Source organism: Periplaneta americana, chromosome 1, assembly GCF_040183065.1.
Source record: "Periplaneta americana isolate PAMFEO1 chromosome 1, P.americana_PAMFEO1_priV1, whole genome shotgun sequence".
Lineage (NCBI taxonomy): Eukaryota > Metazoa > Arthropoda > Insecta > Blattodea > Blattidae > Periplaneta > Periplaneta americana.
This window is the reverse complement of record NC_091117.1, coordinates 26,313,468-26,330,000: the sequence shown is the minus strand read 5'-3', so window position 1 is coordinate 26,330,000 and position 16,533 is coordinate 26,313,468. Positions and strand designations below refer to the sequence as shown.

General features: G+C 36.2%; 1 protein-coding gene across 1 annotated transcript in view; it reads left to right on the top strand.

The window, feature by feature from the left end:
• The window catches only part of CCAP (Crustacean cardioactive peptide), a 254,063-nt gene that overhangs the window by 203,419 nt on the left and 34,111 nt on the right, over positions 1 to 16,533 (top strand). The window contains exon 3 of the mRNA XM_069815672.1: positions 10,164 to 10,236. Coding sequence (XP_069671773.1) covers positions 10,164 to 10,236 — 73 coding nt within the window. The remainder of the gene's footprint in view (positions 1 to 10,163; positions 10,237 to 16,533) is intronic.

Here is a 16,533-nt window from a genome sequence, read left to right as displayed (position 1 = left end):
TAGAAGTATTGATTTGTGTTTATTTTTCTTTTTCTTTTTTTAATCTAGATTAAAATTGCAAGTTTCTTGTTTATGTTAGTTAATTAGTTAGGATACAATTAATTATGATACTTAATCACTCATTTAAAGTTTGTGTGACTGCAACCTGTGTATATTTTTGTGTGGCTTTACTTTGTTTATAGTTTTTTTTTTCTTTCTCTCTTTATTTCTTGTGTAGCTTTACTTTGTATATAGTGTATTTTTTTCTGTTTAGTTCTATTATTGTATTTGTATTCCTGGTGTTGTGGAAGAGAAGGCCTGATGGCCTTAACTACACCAGAATAAATAAATAAATAAATACATAAACAAATAAATAAACAAATAAATCTATACTAATAATAATTCTGTAGCCGAAATGTTTCTGGTAATTTTCGATTTTCCAAAAATAATTGGTCCTAACATATATAATTAATCACCCTGAAACCGAAAATCGCTTTTTTGAAATTTTCGTTTGTATGTCTGTCTGTCTGTCTGTCTGTCTGTATGTTTGTTAACTTTTCACGCGATAATGGCTGAACGGATTTAGATGAAAATTGGAATATAAATTAAGTTCGATGTAACTTAGATTTTAGGCTATATGGCATTCAAAATACATTATTTAAAAGGGGGGTTATAAGGGGGCCTGAATTAAATAAATCGAAATATCTCGCTTATTATTGATTTTTGTGAAAAATGTTACATAACAAAAGTTTCTTAAGAAATAATTTCCGATAAGTTTTATTCTTTGAAAAAGTTTGATAGGACTGATATTTAATGAGATAAATGAGTTTTAAAATTAAAATAACTGCCATCTAGGGCCGTGTAATGAATTAAAAAACAAATGACTTCGTCTATAAGGGGCCTTGGACAGCAACATTCGAAAGCTATGCAAGATAACCTACAGATAATGTTTCTGTGTTTGTATGAAGTAATATCGGAAGCTAAATTAACCGATTTGTATAATTAATTATTAATTCACCATTGGAAAGTATAGTTTCTCTTTGTGGACATAATGCTATAATGTTATTACAGTAACTTCTGAGTGAATCGAGGACAGGTAAGATTAAAATAGCTTCTTATGCACAGAAAACTTGATAGGCTATTCTGTACATTCGTTTTCTGTATTTTCTAAATTAATTTTTATGATCAAATGAGTGGTCTCTGGAACAAAATGATCGCATTTTAATTATGCAAATACAATTTAAATTAAGCAACATAATAAACGATTTATCCTTCTATCAAACACGAATGTTCCCTGGATCAAATGTCCTATTTTAATTATGTAATTACTTTATATTTATTTCTAACGGGTGCAGCGGAGCGCACGGGTACGGCTAGTAAATAAATAAATAAATAAACGTGTTTCATATATTATTTTTGTACGACAGCATTATAAAACAATTAATAAAGCAATAACATAGAATGATAGGTAGTTTGATATAATGGTCTATGAAGAAAGAGGTTGCTATGACAACAATGATGTATTAAATATTACAGCATGGCAAACGTTGTTCACTGCTGTGGAGTAACTGTTGGCGCGTCTTACTGTGAAACGAGTGGGCTCGAATTCGAAGCCTGGTTGGGACAAGTTACCTGTTCGGGTTTTTTTCGGAGATTTTCCCTCAACCAACTGAAGCAGAATTGCTGGGAAACTTTCGCCGTTGGACCTCGGATTCATTTCGCTATCATTAATTCACATATCATCTATTAACGGACATTGAAATGATTTACATTTATATTTTCAAAAGAAAACAAAAACTTGCTGTCTCTTTATCTTGACATGTTCTGTAGGCTTATTTAGAATCATTTTGATTTCTGACTTCGAAACCATTGAAACATCTGGAACATTTGGAAAAGTGAATTTTCCATGACATTTCAAACTTTTGCGAAAAAATGAAATGAATTTTTGGTGACAACAAAGCTTGTAATTATAAGAATTTAATGTAATTCTTTATTATTTTTTAACATTTTCTTAAATTTTGTGAATATTGTTTTATTTATCAAAACATTAAAACGTAATGTCTCCATTATTTTAAGCTACAGTTCCTAAATTGGTTACTAGTATGTTCATTTTTAATGTTAGTTACTGGTAAATGTAATATAATTACAGTTCGTTTTTGCAACTCATTGGTACATGGGAACAGTGAGACGTCTCAGCGTACCCTTCAATGGCATGTCTCACTGTTCCCTTTACGCATAGTTCATTTAAAAATGACTCCATCACTTCAAAATTAAAACAAGAAAGACGAAACTTTGCCAAACATAATCTCAAATACCATAGTATTAGGTAACAAAACATTCGTAACATTCATATTTATATCTCATTTGTACAGGGACATCACTTTATTTTTACTAACATTTTTAGCATTAACCTGGCTATACTTGGAAACACTGTTACCCCCCTTCTATTACAGGAGTTTGGAGTTGCTAGTGCAATATATAAACAAATCATTTTACTAGCTATAGGAGGAGAGAAAAGTAGTGTATCCATTCATGTTACAGGGAAATATAGTATTACGATTTTCAATTTGGTCATTACTTTACAGTATTTTATCAAAAAACCGTAGAATAGTAACAATTTTTTTTCACAAACTCAAGTCTTCAGGCGGTTATATACATTATGTAATGTCTACTTTATTTAGCATATTACTAACCTAATTTATTCCTGAAAATTTTGTGAGCACTTCCGTAAGAAACTCCAATTTCTAGAGCTAACTTCTTGACTGACTTATTAGGGCCTCGCTGTATCCTTCTGTCACCTTTGTTGGCCATCTTACACTTTTCTTCCTTTCTGTACACTCTGTTGCTCTAAATTTATCTACCAGATTAATGACATTTCTACGAAAATATTCTGTAATAATATAATCAGGAAATTGCGAAAAAAAAAAAAAAAAAAAAGAAAAACTGTTGTTCACATTCGGTTATATTGTAATTCCAGTTTCCATCATCGTCCTTCATACCTACAAACAGTAAAACAAAACTCTTGTTTAAATAATCCTGTTACGTACTGCACCATATTATAGAGTACCGTACTTTCGGTAACTCTAATCTTCACTTGTGCTCAGTCCACACAGATAAATTCAGTTATGCTACACACCATACCTGTGTGAAAATAAACTTCAATAATATAAGCTTTTTCTTCTGTAGAAAATGCAACATATTTCTGAAACACATTGTACTTTGTATTGTTTATTTCACTGCTAGCAGCAGCGGCCGTAAGTTTGTGTGACTGAAGTTAGCAAGGACATTAGTGAAAGGGATGGGAGTCAAGTACATTTAGAAACGCAGGTACAATAAAAATTGAAGTAAAAATAAAATGATGTCACTGTATATCCAATATGTGTGTATGTATTGCGAGTAATTTTACAGCTGTCGCCGTCTCCCGCTTCTCAACTTCCAGGTACTCCGGTTTTGCCGATCGCCCATTTGTAGACCCCTGCAGACCATATCCTCCCGAACCCCCTTGCTCCATTTTTTCATTGGCCTTCCTCTTCTCTTTTTTTCCGGGGGAGTCCAGTTGAAGACCTTATTAGGCTAGCGGTCGGCTGACATTCTCTGGAGATGCCCATAACATATCAGGCGTTTAGTTTCCTGATATCTCCTGATACCTGCATTATATTACGGACATCCTGATTCCTGATGTGGTCCATCCTCGAAATTTGACAACTACGGCGCCAGTAATCCATTTCTAGAGCCAACAATTTCTTCTTCATCCTGTCTCTCATTTCCCAAGTTTCAGAGCCATAGGTACATGTAATTTCTATTATAGTTTTATATAATAATAATAATAATAATAATAATAATAATAATAATAATAATAATGATTTATTTAACCTGGCAGAGTTAAGGCCATACGGCCTTCTCTAACACTCAACCAGGAGTAAAAACTGCGTTACAGAAACACTACAAATTTACAAAGTACACACAAAACTGAATAAGATAATAATAATAAAATGTAAACAACAAGTAAGAAGAAATCAGACATAATATATAACATAGAGAAGGAAAGAAAAAAACATAATAAAATGTGAACAGCAGGTCAAAAATAAATGAGGCCTACAAAGTATAAAAAATAAGACAATTATTGATGATGATGATAATAATAATAATAATAATAATAATAATAATAATAAGAATAATAAATAAGAATAGTAATGATAATAATAATAATAAATAATAATAAAATAATAATAACAGGCCTAATAATAATAATAATAATACTAATAGTAGTAATAAAATAGTGCAGTACAAAGCATACAGTGAATACAATATTTTTCAGTACACACAGTAAGGAAAATTATGATTATATATAGCTCAACTTATCACATTATAGATATACCATTATCGGAAAATATGAAAACAAAAATATAAAATAAGTTAAATATCACTAGAACATTAAAAAAAATGTGAATACGTGGAAACATGCAATACAACACTTGTCATGATAGTAAGTTAGTTTGGCAACTCGTCATAAGATAATTTTCTAACTTGGATTTGAAAGATTTCAATGTTCGGCAGCCCTTGACTTCAGGCGGCAGAGAGTTCCAGTGACGAGAGGTAGCAACAGTGAAAGATGAGGAATAGAGAGATGATGTGTGAAGTGGAATTTCTAGCGTGTTATCGCGTTGTGATCGAGTATTAATATTATGATAGCGAGAGAGAGTATGAAAACGAGCGAATAAATAATAGGGGGATGAAGTGTGCATAATTCGATATAGGAGAGAAAGTGAGTGCAGATTTCTCCTCTCATGTAACCTAAGCCATGATAACTTCTCGAAAGAAGATGAGATATGATCATAGTATGGAACATTACAAATGAAGCGTACGCACGCGTTATGAACACGCTGTACTAGTTTATATATATATATATATATATATATATATATATATATATATATATATATATAAGGGCGGTTAAAAATTATATAGTGGATGTAGTAGTGTTGTAAAGGTAGGAAGCCACTTATCAGAAGACTTCGCAGTTACAAAAGGCCTACACCAAGGATGCTCACTTCCTCCAACTCTCTTCAAGATTTATCTTCAAGCAATTTTGGAACAGTGGAGGAAGAAATGTGGTCAGATGGGTGTACCAGTCGGGGAAGATACGTTATATAGCCTACATTTGGCTGATGATCAAATGCTGATAGCGCAGATGAAGAAGATTCCAGCTATATGTTTCGTAAATTGAGTGAGGCTTATAAGGAAGGGGACCTATCAATTAATTTCAAGAATATCCAATATAACCTTCATTAAACACAAGCCAAAATTTTACTTCTAGAGTGAAAAATTACGAATTATTTTTTCATTACTCACCTTTATATAAAATATTCTTTGTTTCTCTATGATAAATTATCTAGCTTTAATTATTCAGGTAATTTTTCGTACTTTGATTTTATTGTAATTATAATTGTAAATTTAATACTAATTGTAATGTTGTTTGTAATTGTAATTGTAAATTTAATACTAATTGTAATTTTATTCTTCATATTATAGTTGGAATCTCCTGGTAGAGGGGCAGAGAAGGCCTGACGGCCTTATCTCTACCAGGTTAAATAAATAAATACTACTACTAATACTACTTTATAACTAGAATCAAATCGAGCATGAAAATACTGTTAATTTACTCTTGCAACATACAATTCCACTGTCACCAACATCTCAACATCAAAATTTACCATGTAATAAAAAATGTCACACTGTTCTCCCTGTCTTACTGTACCCACTTCTCCACTACGGCAGCGGTGGGTACATACAATGTTCCGTAAGGGAAGGCGGCTTGCTCCCCAGAGCAAATGTGTTTGGTGTGCACGTACTGTACACTCCACGTCGCTTACAAACGACCTCTACGTTACAGACTGCGAAGCAAGGGCGTTTGTTTATATTAACTAGAGAGGTTGACATCGCGGTAGGATGATGCGGCTCCCTACACAAACAATTAGTAACAGAGAGTAAATAATGTTAGGTGGCAATCCGCATCGAATACCGAACCTTCCGCATGAAACGCAAGACTGCTTGTCGGGCCAGTCTTACTACTGATTAACCGCGTCTGTGGTTCAGCGCTAGCACGACGGTCTTCCATACAGGCCAACCGGGTTCGATCTCCGACCTCATCGTGATGGAATTGTGGAAAGAAAGCAAACACTGTAGAAGAGGGTATTCTCGTTTCTGTCATTCCACCAACACTCTCCATTTCTATAGGTCTCGCAACCACGGATTACCAACGGAAGGAATGAGAATCAAACACTGCGATAAAGGTACGGTCACACGTCGCTACTTTTGCAGCGCTGCATTACAAAAAACTGCGCAACTCTTGTACTGCGACGTGTGAACAACGGTGCAACCCGAAAAGTAGCAGCTGCCGAACCTGCTGCCCGCTACTTTTCCATGCTGCGCGCAACTTAAAAGTAGCGACGTGTGAACAGGGTTCTCAGGGTTGCAGCCGCAGAATTTTTGATATCGGTTTTCTTGAAACTTTTGCTGCGGTTGCGACCAGTGTTACCACCCAAATGTGCCAATGATACCTTTATTGTTTGGATATATTTTAATGTTAAATGTGATGAAAATAAATTATTTATAACAGTTATTAAATACACAACACAGTCTGAGCATAATTGCTGACGATATAATTCATTTTTTAAATTTTCCGTAGCGTAGTTCCAAACAGGAGGGTTGCCAACATTGATTACGTGAATATACTGTTGGTTATCATTTAAGTATATAGGCGTTTTTAAAAGCTGTATAGTAAAAAATAATGTCAATTTCTGAATAGTAGATACGACAGAAAAGCAAATAATAGATAAGGAAGCTTTCGCATGAGTTTCTTAATAATGCGAACATAACCACAAAATGTATATTGAGAAGTCAACTCTGAGATGGAAACCTGCAGCATGACTGCGGCTGCAAAAGTAGCGCCTTGTGTGTGAACAGACTCGCAACCTCCAGTTGCAACTTTTGCTGCACTCGGGTTGCGCAGCACGAAAAGTAGCGTGCAGCGCGCTACTTTTGGCTTACGTGTGAACACGACACGCAACTTTTGCAGCTGCAGTACAAAAGTAGCGCTGCAAAAGTAGCGACGTGTGACCGTACCTTAAGGAAGAGCGGGCGACAGGAAAAGTCACGAGATAACTTGAATGATATTCAAGAGTACAGTCGGAAGAGAAATGACATCGATAGAATCAGTCTTGAGTTGTGATAGTTAATTTACGACTTTAGTTTGTTCCATTGCATGTGAATACGTATCTTGTATCGCACGGTATTATTATTCCATTCGTAAACATATGTTGCGCGTTTAATTAGCTTCGAATTTTTCTCTTGCTACGTTCTTTATTTCCACAACGATGTCCTCATTTGTTCATCTTTTTGGAAGAGACAGTACTTCCATCGGCTCGTACCTCTCCCCCCCTCGGCGTGCCTACATACACACGTCAAAACAGACAGCAACGCCACCATTGTTTTCGGCAATCGTTTCTTGCGCGAGCTATACCTTGTTTCATCTATTATCTTCAATAGTCATAAATGAGCTGGGGATGATGTCTTGCGAGTAGTGCAGATTTGCGATGTTGATATGCCCTTAGGTCAGGTATTCTTAACCTTTCATGGCGTGGCTCAGTCGGTTAAGGCACTTGCCTACCGGTCAGAAGTTACGCTCGGGCGAGGGTTCGATCCCCGCTTGGGCTGATTACCTGGTTGGGTTTTTTCCGAGGTTTTCCCCAACCGTAAGGTAAATGCCAGGTAATCTATGGCGAATCCTTGGCCTCATCTCGCCAAATACCATTTCACTGTCACCAATTCCTCGACGCTAAAGTCGACCTGGTTGGCGAGTTGGTATAGCGCTGGCCTTCTATGCGGGTTCGATCCCGGGCCAGGTCGATGGCATTTAAGTGTGCTTAAATGCGATAGGCTCATGTCAGTAGATTTACTGGCATGTAAAAGAACTCCTGCGGGACAAAATTCCGGCACATCCGGCGACGCTGATATAACCTCTGCTGTTGCGAGCGTCGTTAAATAAAACATAACATTTTAACATTCGACGCTAAATAACCTAGTAGTTGATACAGCGTGTTAAATAACTAACTACAAAAAAAACTTTCATGAGTAAGACCCAAAGTCAACTAGGCGAACAATTTGCGAGACCCATGGGTATATTTTGAAGTTAACAGCGCTAAGGTAATAATACCGTATAAGTAAGTTTACAAATTAATCAGGGAGAATATCAGCTATAGGGACAAACTTCAGAAAGTAATCCTTGATAGGAAAAGAAACAAAAAAAGGTTCATGTGAATATATGTCCGGAAATGCATGTAGGTCTATTCCATGGTAGATGGCAACACTGTCCTTCATGATGTCACTCCCTCGTAACAGAAATCATCATCAGGTTTAACAGAGTTTTTTTTTTTAAGTTCTGTATTGAATGTAACTTATTCCAGTCTTTATGTTGTGTGTATTTCTTTAAATAGCCTATGTTAATTATATTATTATGATGTACCGAAGTACATATGACATTTCCGTGCAGGGATCTGCGTTATCATATGAGAGTAGAAGTGGTATAAGTAAAAAATGGGTAATGAGGGTTAAAGTAAACATTCTGTAAAATACAGCGCAAAGTAGCAATTAATATTCAATTTATTTAAACTATTAGTAGTCAGTGGATAGCACGAAGGACATATTAATTGCTACTTTGCGCTGTATTTTACAGAATTTTTACTTAAACCTCATTACCCAATTTTGACTTACACCACTTTTGCTCTGAACGGCTCATATGATGAAGGATGGATAGAACAGAGAAAAATTGTCTCCGACACCAGGACTCGAACCCAGGTTTTCAGCTCTACGTGCTGACGCTTTATCCACTAAGCCACACCAGATTCCAGTTCCGATGCCGGATCGAATCCCCTCAGTTTTCCCTTTGGTGGCCTACCCTCATGTATTATGTCACAGAATATGTGACAGTGGCACAATGTCCAACGCATTATGTAGGGTAAAGTTGCCTAATGCCGTGATACCCCTAATTCCGTGATACGTTTCTTTCACTGAATATCACGGGATTGGGTATCTTGCTTGGAAGTTCAGCGATGTCTCAAAAGTAGCTGAAAGATGCACATTTTCGAGAAATATGTCTGGCGCTATGATCGAACGATAAATCTTTGACTGACATTCAGTTTAAAAAAAGTATCACGGGATTAGGTGTATCACGGCATTGGGCAACTTTACCCTACAGAGGTGCACTGATTACAAGTGACTAAGTGGCCAGGATCCGACGGAATGAGCGCCGTCTTGAATCACTATCTACTGCCAAAATTCCTGAATCAAGCTTTGCAATTTTACATGGTGGTTTCATTTATGATCTGGCGACCCACACTTTGAAATGCATGCAACAATGACAGTTCGAAATCTCACAAGTATAATCTTTTCGCTGTAAGAAAAATCCTAATGTAAACAATAGCACGTGCCTGAAATGAGGCTTCATTGGCCACTGTTTGGCGCCATAGATTCTCAGTAAGTGTTCCCGCCTACTGTTGTACATTCTGTTTCATATGAAACATTTCCCGTTACTCGTCAAGTAGGCCTAACCTCACTACTATGCATTCATTTTCTTAGGAAACATTTACTTCATAATTACTGCAATTAAATTATTTTTAAGTCTTATGTCTTCACAATGGACAGTTGAGGGTCCAGAAGCCTTACTTCAGTACCACGTGCTTAAATGAACAACTACGAGCTCAAGTGACGCCAGCTTGTTACAAGAACAGACTACCTCGGTATTACTGTTGGTATTCATCCGCGTTCATAGTACATAACAAAATATAAAAGTAGTTTTTCTTTTACATAGCGTTTTACATATGAGTGAAGTTAAATGTTTCATCATATTTAACAACTAGAATTCAATTTTTTATTTTCAAATAATACAAGATTGTGGTTTCCAAATATGGATTATATTTTCCTGCGTCATGTGAGTGTTTCGACTGGGAGCCAATCACGGGTATGACAGCAACGTGCTTATGTTTACATTAGGATTTTTCTTACAGCGAAAACAGTATAGGTATACGCAATTGTACAAAGCTGCGCCGCCTTTGTGATATGCAACCCGGTACACTTCGTCTTTTCCAGAACTACTCCGGTTTCATATGATGTTTTCTTTCTTTCAGCAGGTGGATCCGGCCGAGATGGACCGACTTCTCGACCCCAAGCGGAAACGACCCTTCTGCAACGCTTTCACAGGTAAACTTTCCCTTACGGCTTGAGTTTCATTGAGAAAGGAAGCAATATGTCTATGATGACTACATACACCCTGGGCCATGATTGTCATGAACTAGAGACTTTCTAATTATTGTGTGTAGCTACGGATAGCACCATCCTCTGTGGCAAACGCTTCCATTACAGACACGCGCAAGGGATATTTCATTTTACTTCAGTTTGGGGCCTGCAAAATAAAACTAGATTTGTCGGAGATAGATATAGTATATACAGGGTTAGTTGAAAAAGTCCCGCACCACCTAAATAACTTTTGAAGCATGTGGTTCAGTGACATGAAACTTGGTGTGTGGGGATAACCATATACTAAGAACTCCATAATGGTATACCAAGTTTTTTCTACTTCCAGTTTAACCGGAAGTAACTCCAACCCTCTTATTTTAAATGGAACACCCAATACCGGGTAAATATATTTTTATTTTTTAATAATCCTCATTAAGAGCTTTTCAAAAAGTACCCACACATAATAAAATAGATTCTATTGCTTATTAATACACAAACTCATAATCTCAATAGAATCAAACCAAAAGAAATCAATGTTCTATAAGAAACGTAAAAAATTATATATTACAGTTATATGAACACTAATAAATATAATATAATTATTAAAGAAATTAGTAATAGTCAGACATGTTTCGGAGATGCTTCTCCATCTTCAGTGACTATTTACCACGACGGATGGTTCAGGTGATCGAACCGCGTTGTTGCTTGGCCCAGTCACTGAGGATGGAGAAGCATATCCGAAACATGTCTGACTATTACTAATTTCTTTAATAATTATATTATATTTATTAGTGTTCATATAACTGTAATATATATTTTTTTACGTTTCTTATCAAATCCATGAACACTGTAATTGGCCTAACATGTGTGGTTTATCTTTGAATATCAATGTTCTATGTTGAACACAAGCTCCTCTTTCATTGATTAAATATATTTAAACATCAATACTTTGAATATAGAGATATTTGTTATAAAATTTTAGGGGAGAGTCGGGTAGTATCGGACAGTGCGTTTCTTTCATCTACCACCATATGGTAGTACCTGAATGACATGGTTACGTTTCTCTATGCGACATCACAGAAACGTAACCATGTCAATCAGGTACTATCATCGTGTGGTAGATGAAAGAAACTCACTGTCCGATATTACCCGATGTCCGATACTACCCGACTCTCCCCTATATTTTAATGCGGAACTTCATGTAATAAGAATCTGCATTAAGAAATCTAACACAGTGTTCCAGAATGAATAAGACATTGACAATAATACTAACTTACTTCACATAGAGCGAGAAATTACCTGTTACAAGTGGTGCCAATGTTTGATTGATAATATTTCACTGTGTGTGAACAAAGTTAAAACACATAAACAAACACAGCAGTACAGTAATTAGTGCATTTTTGACTTAAGCTAGTAGAATTTCATAACTGTATGTTGGCTATTCTGACCGCATGCGCAGTAACATCTGAAAACAGAGAACATTAATGGAAAATTTTGGTCTAGCCTAGAACAATGTTTCTCAAGCTTTTCTCTCAGAACCCCTTTTAATGTACAGTGCAACCGTTGAAATCCACTTGCTTTGTTTTGCTATTATTATTATTGTTATTATTATTATTATTATTATTATTATTATTATTATTATTATATTAAATAGGAACATTAAATCCAGACGTTTGAGATGGGCAGGGCATGTAGCACGTATGGGCGAATCCAGAAATGCATATAAAGTGTTAGTTGGGAGGACGAAGGGAAAAAGACCTTTGGGGAGGCCGAGACATAGATGGGAAGATAATATTAAAATGTCTTTGAGGGAGGTGGGATATGATGATAGAGACTGGATTAATCTTGCTCAGGATAGGGACCAATGGCGGGCTTATGTGAGGGCGGCCATGAACCTCCGGGTTCCTTAAAAGCCAGTTAAATAAGTATTATTATTATTATTATTATTATTATTATTATTATTATTATTATTATTATTTAATCAACTGTCCGAAGACAGGTCTGAACCTCGTGACACCAATAAGACATCACCTATGAAGCAACTAAGTCAGGAGATTATTATTATTATTATTATTATTATTATTATTATTATTATTATTATTATTATTATTAGACCTATTATTATACATTTACTTATGGTAGTATAACTGTAGAATTGAAACTGTGTTAATAATGCATATATATTGTCAAAATCTTGCATACCGGTATTCAATTTTATTAAAATTACATACTTTCTGTAATCATTAGTATTAAATTTTATAACTTAAAAATATGAAGGAAAAAACATCATTTTATAAGAAATTGTATTTTATTTATATCAGTATTTAATAGTTAACAAACATTTGAAAGCTATTATCTTAATAATATTCTGTTCAATGGGATGAATGCGTTTGTTTTTTTAAGCTTGTAGGCCCAGATTCCTTTTGTCTGTTTTATGGCAGAATGTGACAGCTCATTTCTGCTTCTCCATTTAGTAGTCTATTTTTCGGTATTTTGTTTTGGTGGACACATACACAAAAGTCCAGTGAAAAAAAAAATGATAAACGATCAATATTATTAGTTATCCGTTTTAGATACATAATAATAATAATAATAATAATAATAATAATAATAAAAACAATCGCCTATTATTAAAAAATATTGGTGGTTTCATACAATTGACTCATATCTTCGTGATTTCTGTATGCATTTCATAATATCTTCTGAATTTAAAATAAGATTTAAAAAAACTTTTACAACTCGCGGAATCCCTAGAACCGCGGAACACACTTTGAGAAACGCTGGCCTAGAGAACGTGTAACAACTCCGCCTACTTTCAAGACGGCATTCGAGATCTCTAGAACTCTACGAATCTTCAACAATTTGCACTCAAATACTCTCATCACTACACCGAAGTAATACGGAATGTCCTGTATGTACTGTAGATTAGAATGATTATAAAAGAGTTTGTAAAATTCGCTTCATAAAATTTAATTTGCGACCGCAAATAAGACCCCTCTCGTGAGCTACGGACTGTTATTGCTGCCTAGGCCTTTCGGCTTCTCCAGGATAAACAGCAATGCGCTCGTATACACAATACAGCTTCGAATCGCGCCGTCTCTTTCAGCCATTCAGGAAAAGCGAGGGCGATAAGATAATCTTTTGCGCTGCAACGAATGATATGCGACAAAATAAACAAGCAGTCGTTCTAACGCATTCCCCTCCACTGTGTACACAACGTTACAGAACGAGCCTCTTTGGCAATGTCGACTTGTCCGCATAAGCAAAACCAAGCCCAAACAGCGTTTATCACGGCCCTCTCCTTACCGAGAAGTTGGTGAGAATCATCATTGAATGTAATATTACAATTATTTGGCACACTCACTTGTCCCTTGGGGGAAAACATTTCTGGTTGAAAGACTTTGGAGAAAAATTCCAATGGAGATACAGGGTCGTAAAAAATGTTGTACCCCATCATGTAATTATTTTTTAGTAGGTTATTTTACGTCGCTTTATCAACATCTAGGTTATTTAGCGTCTGAATGAGATGAAGGTGATAATGCCGGTGAAATCAGTCCGGGGTCCAACACCGAAAGTTACCCAGCATTTGCTCATATTGGGTTGAGGGAAAACCCCGGAAAAACTTCAACCAGGTAACTTGCCTCGACAGGGAATCGAACCCGGGCCACCTGGTTTCATGTAATTATTTCATTCAATTTTAAAGGCGAGTTTAAACTTTCTGTCGCTAATGTACATATATAAAATTGGCAAACATTTTATTTAATTATTGATTAAATTAAATTATATATATATGTATATAATTTGAACGGGTAATTAAAAATTACGGGGAAACGGCTGAACGGATTTTAATGAATAACCCGTCGTTTTGAAGCTTGGCATACAAAGATTTTCCGAAAAATAGTAACTTTCAGTGAAGCGTTAGCTTTCCTATATAATTTTCCTATTTTCCAAAATTCATCTTTCCTCGGTATTGAGAACTAATTGCAATTCAGAATAAAACAAAACACACACTACAATAAACAATAGGCTATTACACGAAGGCTATGACCTTCAGGACTGCTGACATATTTAGAGTTCAAATTCAATTGGTTATTAAAAACTTCAAGACTTACTAAAAATAATTTACAGGTCTGATCCTGCGGTGTTTAGGCCTAATTTTCTGAGTACAGCTGTGTACTGGATATTAACATCTACAAAACTTGTGGTTTGATGACATTATTACCATTAAAAATGAAATATTATTATAGTTAATGCCATGATGTGATTATTTTTCAGTAATTATACATATTAATGATATGCAGAGTGTTTCAAAAATACGGGGCATAATTTCAGGTATGTATTTCCCACATGTAGACAATCAAAATAGTTCATTACAACATGTGTCCGGAAATGCTTTATTTCCGAGTTATGGCCTTCACAACATTCAAATTCACTGGAACATTTTTCTTTCCGCAGGTCGTTGCCGTCAAAGGAGACATTAAGAGGACACTCTGACAGTTCATTCCGAGGCGAAGGTTACATTCAGTGTTGTGTAGGCGTTAGACTGTGCGACATGTATTCAAATCAAGAGCTGGCAGAGATACATTTCATGTACGGTAAGGCGGATGGCAATGCTGCGCTGGCTCGTCGTTTGTACCAGGAGAGGTACCCATAGCGACAATGTCCAGATGGGAAGACATTTGTACGTCTCCATTACCGTCTGTGCGAGTATGGAAAATTTAACTCTCCTGGTTTGGGAAGGGGACGACCAAGATCTACAACTCCAGAAGTACAGGAGGAGATTCTGGAGACTGTGAACATGACTCCTTCTATCAGCACACGAAGGGTAGCGTTGCAAGTCAGTGTTCCTCATACGACTGTCTGGAGACTGTTGAAAGAGTATCAATTGTATCCTTATCATTTGCAACGTGTACAGGCCCTGTCACCAGCAGATTACCCTGCACGAGTTAGGTTCTGTCAGTGGTTCTTGCAACAGTGTGGTGTAAATCCGAACTTTCCTGCCTTAGTATTATTTACAGATGAAGCACCGTTCACACGAGATGGCATAACAAATTTCCACAATCAGCATGTATGGGCGTATGAAAACCCACGTGCAACTGTTCCATCTCATCACCAGGTGCGATTCTCCCCCTCAACATGTCGGCCGGTATCATTGGTGATCGATTAGTTGGACCCCATGTACTTGTAAACTGACTTACGGGGCAGGCGTACACAAACTTCCTGGAAAACACCATACCTCATGTTTTAGAAGACACTCCACTAATCAATCGTCAACACATTCACTTCTTGCATGATGGCGCTCCTGCACATTTCAGTCGTACGGCTCGCCGGTACTTGGATCGAAGGTTTCCTGATCGATGGATAGGTAGAGGTGGCCCAATTGCTTGCCCTCCACGCTCACCTGATCTGAACCCTCTCTATTTCTACTTGTGGGGCCATTTAAAATCATTGGTTTATTCGTCTCCGGTGCCTGATTTGGAATCCCTTCGGAATGGAATTGTGGCATGTTCTGAGGACATACGCAATACTCCTGGAGTTTGGGATCGTGTTCGCAGGTCAATGAGACATCGATGTGAGGTCTGTATTCAAGTAGGAGGTGGACATTTTGAACATCTTCTGCAATGACAACGACCTGCGGAAAGAAAAACGTTCCTGTGAATTTCAATGTTCTGAAGGCCATAACTCGGAAATGAAGCATTTCCGGACACATGTTGTAATGAACTATTTTGATTGTCTACATGTGGGAAATACATACCTGAAATTATGCCCCGTATTTTTTAAACACTCTGTATTGATTATATGAAAGTGAAACGTTTTAGGGTTATATAAGTAGATGTAGAGAATATCTTAAATTAGATCTTCATTTCTATAATTTACTGAGTGGCGGCTGAGTGCTTGCGTAAGATAATAATATTGTTATTAAAAATCAAATACTTTTATAGTTACTAATCAAGTGGGGTTGGGTCTTTTTCATATACTTAATGGCGGTGTGGTGTAGATACTTATATGCGTCATTCTCTTCAGTATTGGCTCGAGAGGGAGCAAAAATTACAGTTCCTAAGGAAAGACCAAAAGAGGCCTACAAAATTTTATAGTCTCCTGATCATTTCAGCAAGATCTCTTAGCAGGATAAAATGATTTTACCCTCTACATTTCAAGCTCTACATGCAGCACAGGAAAAAGCCACTGATCGTCCTGACATTGTTACTTGCGTTTTCGCGTTGACACTCAAAAACTGAAGGTAGATAGGTTCAAGAAAAT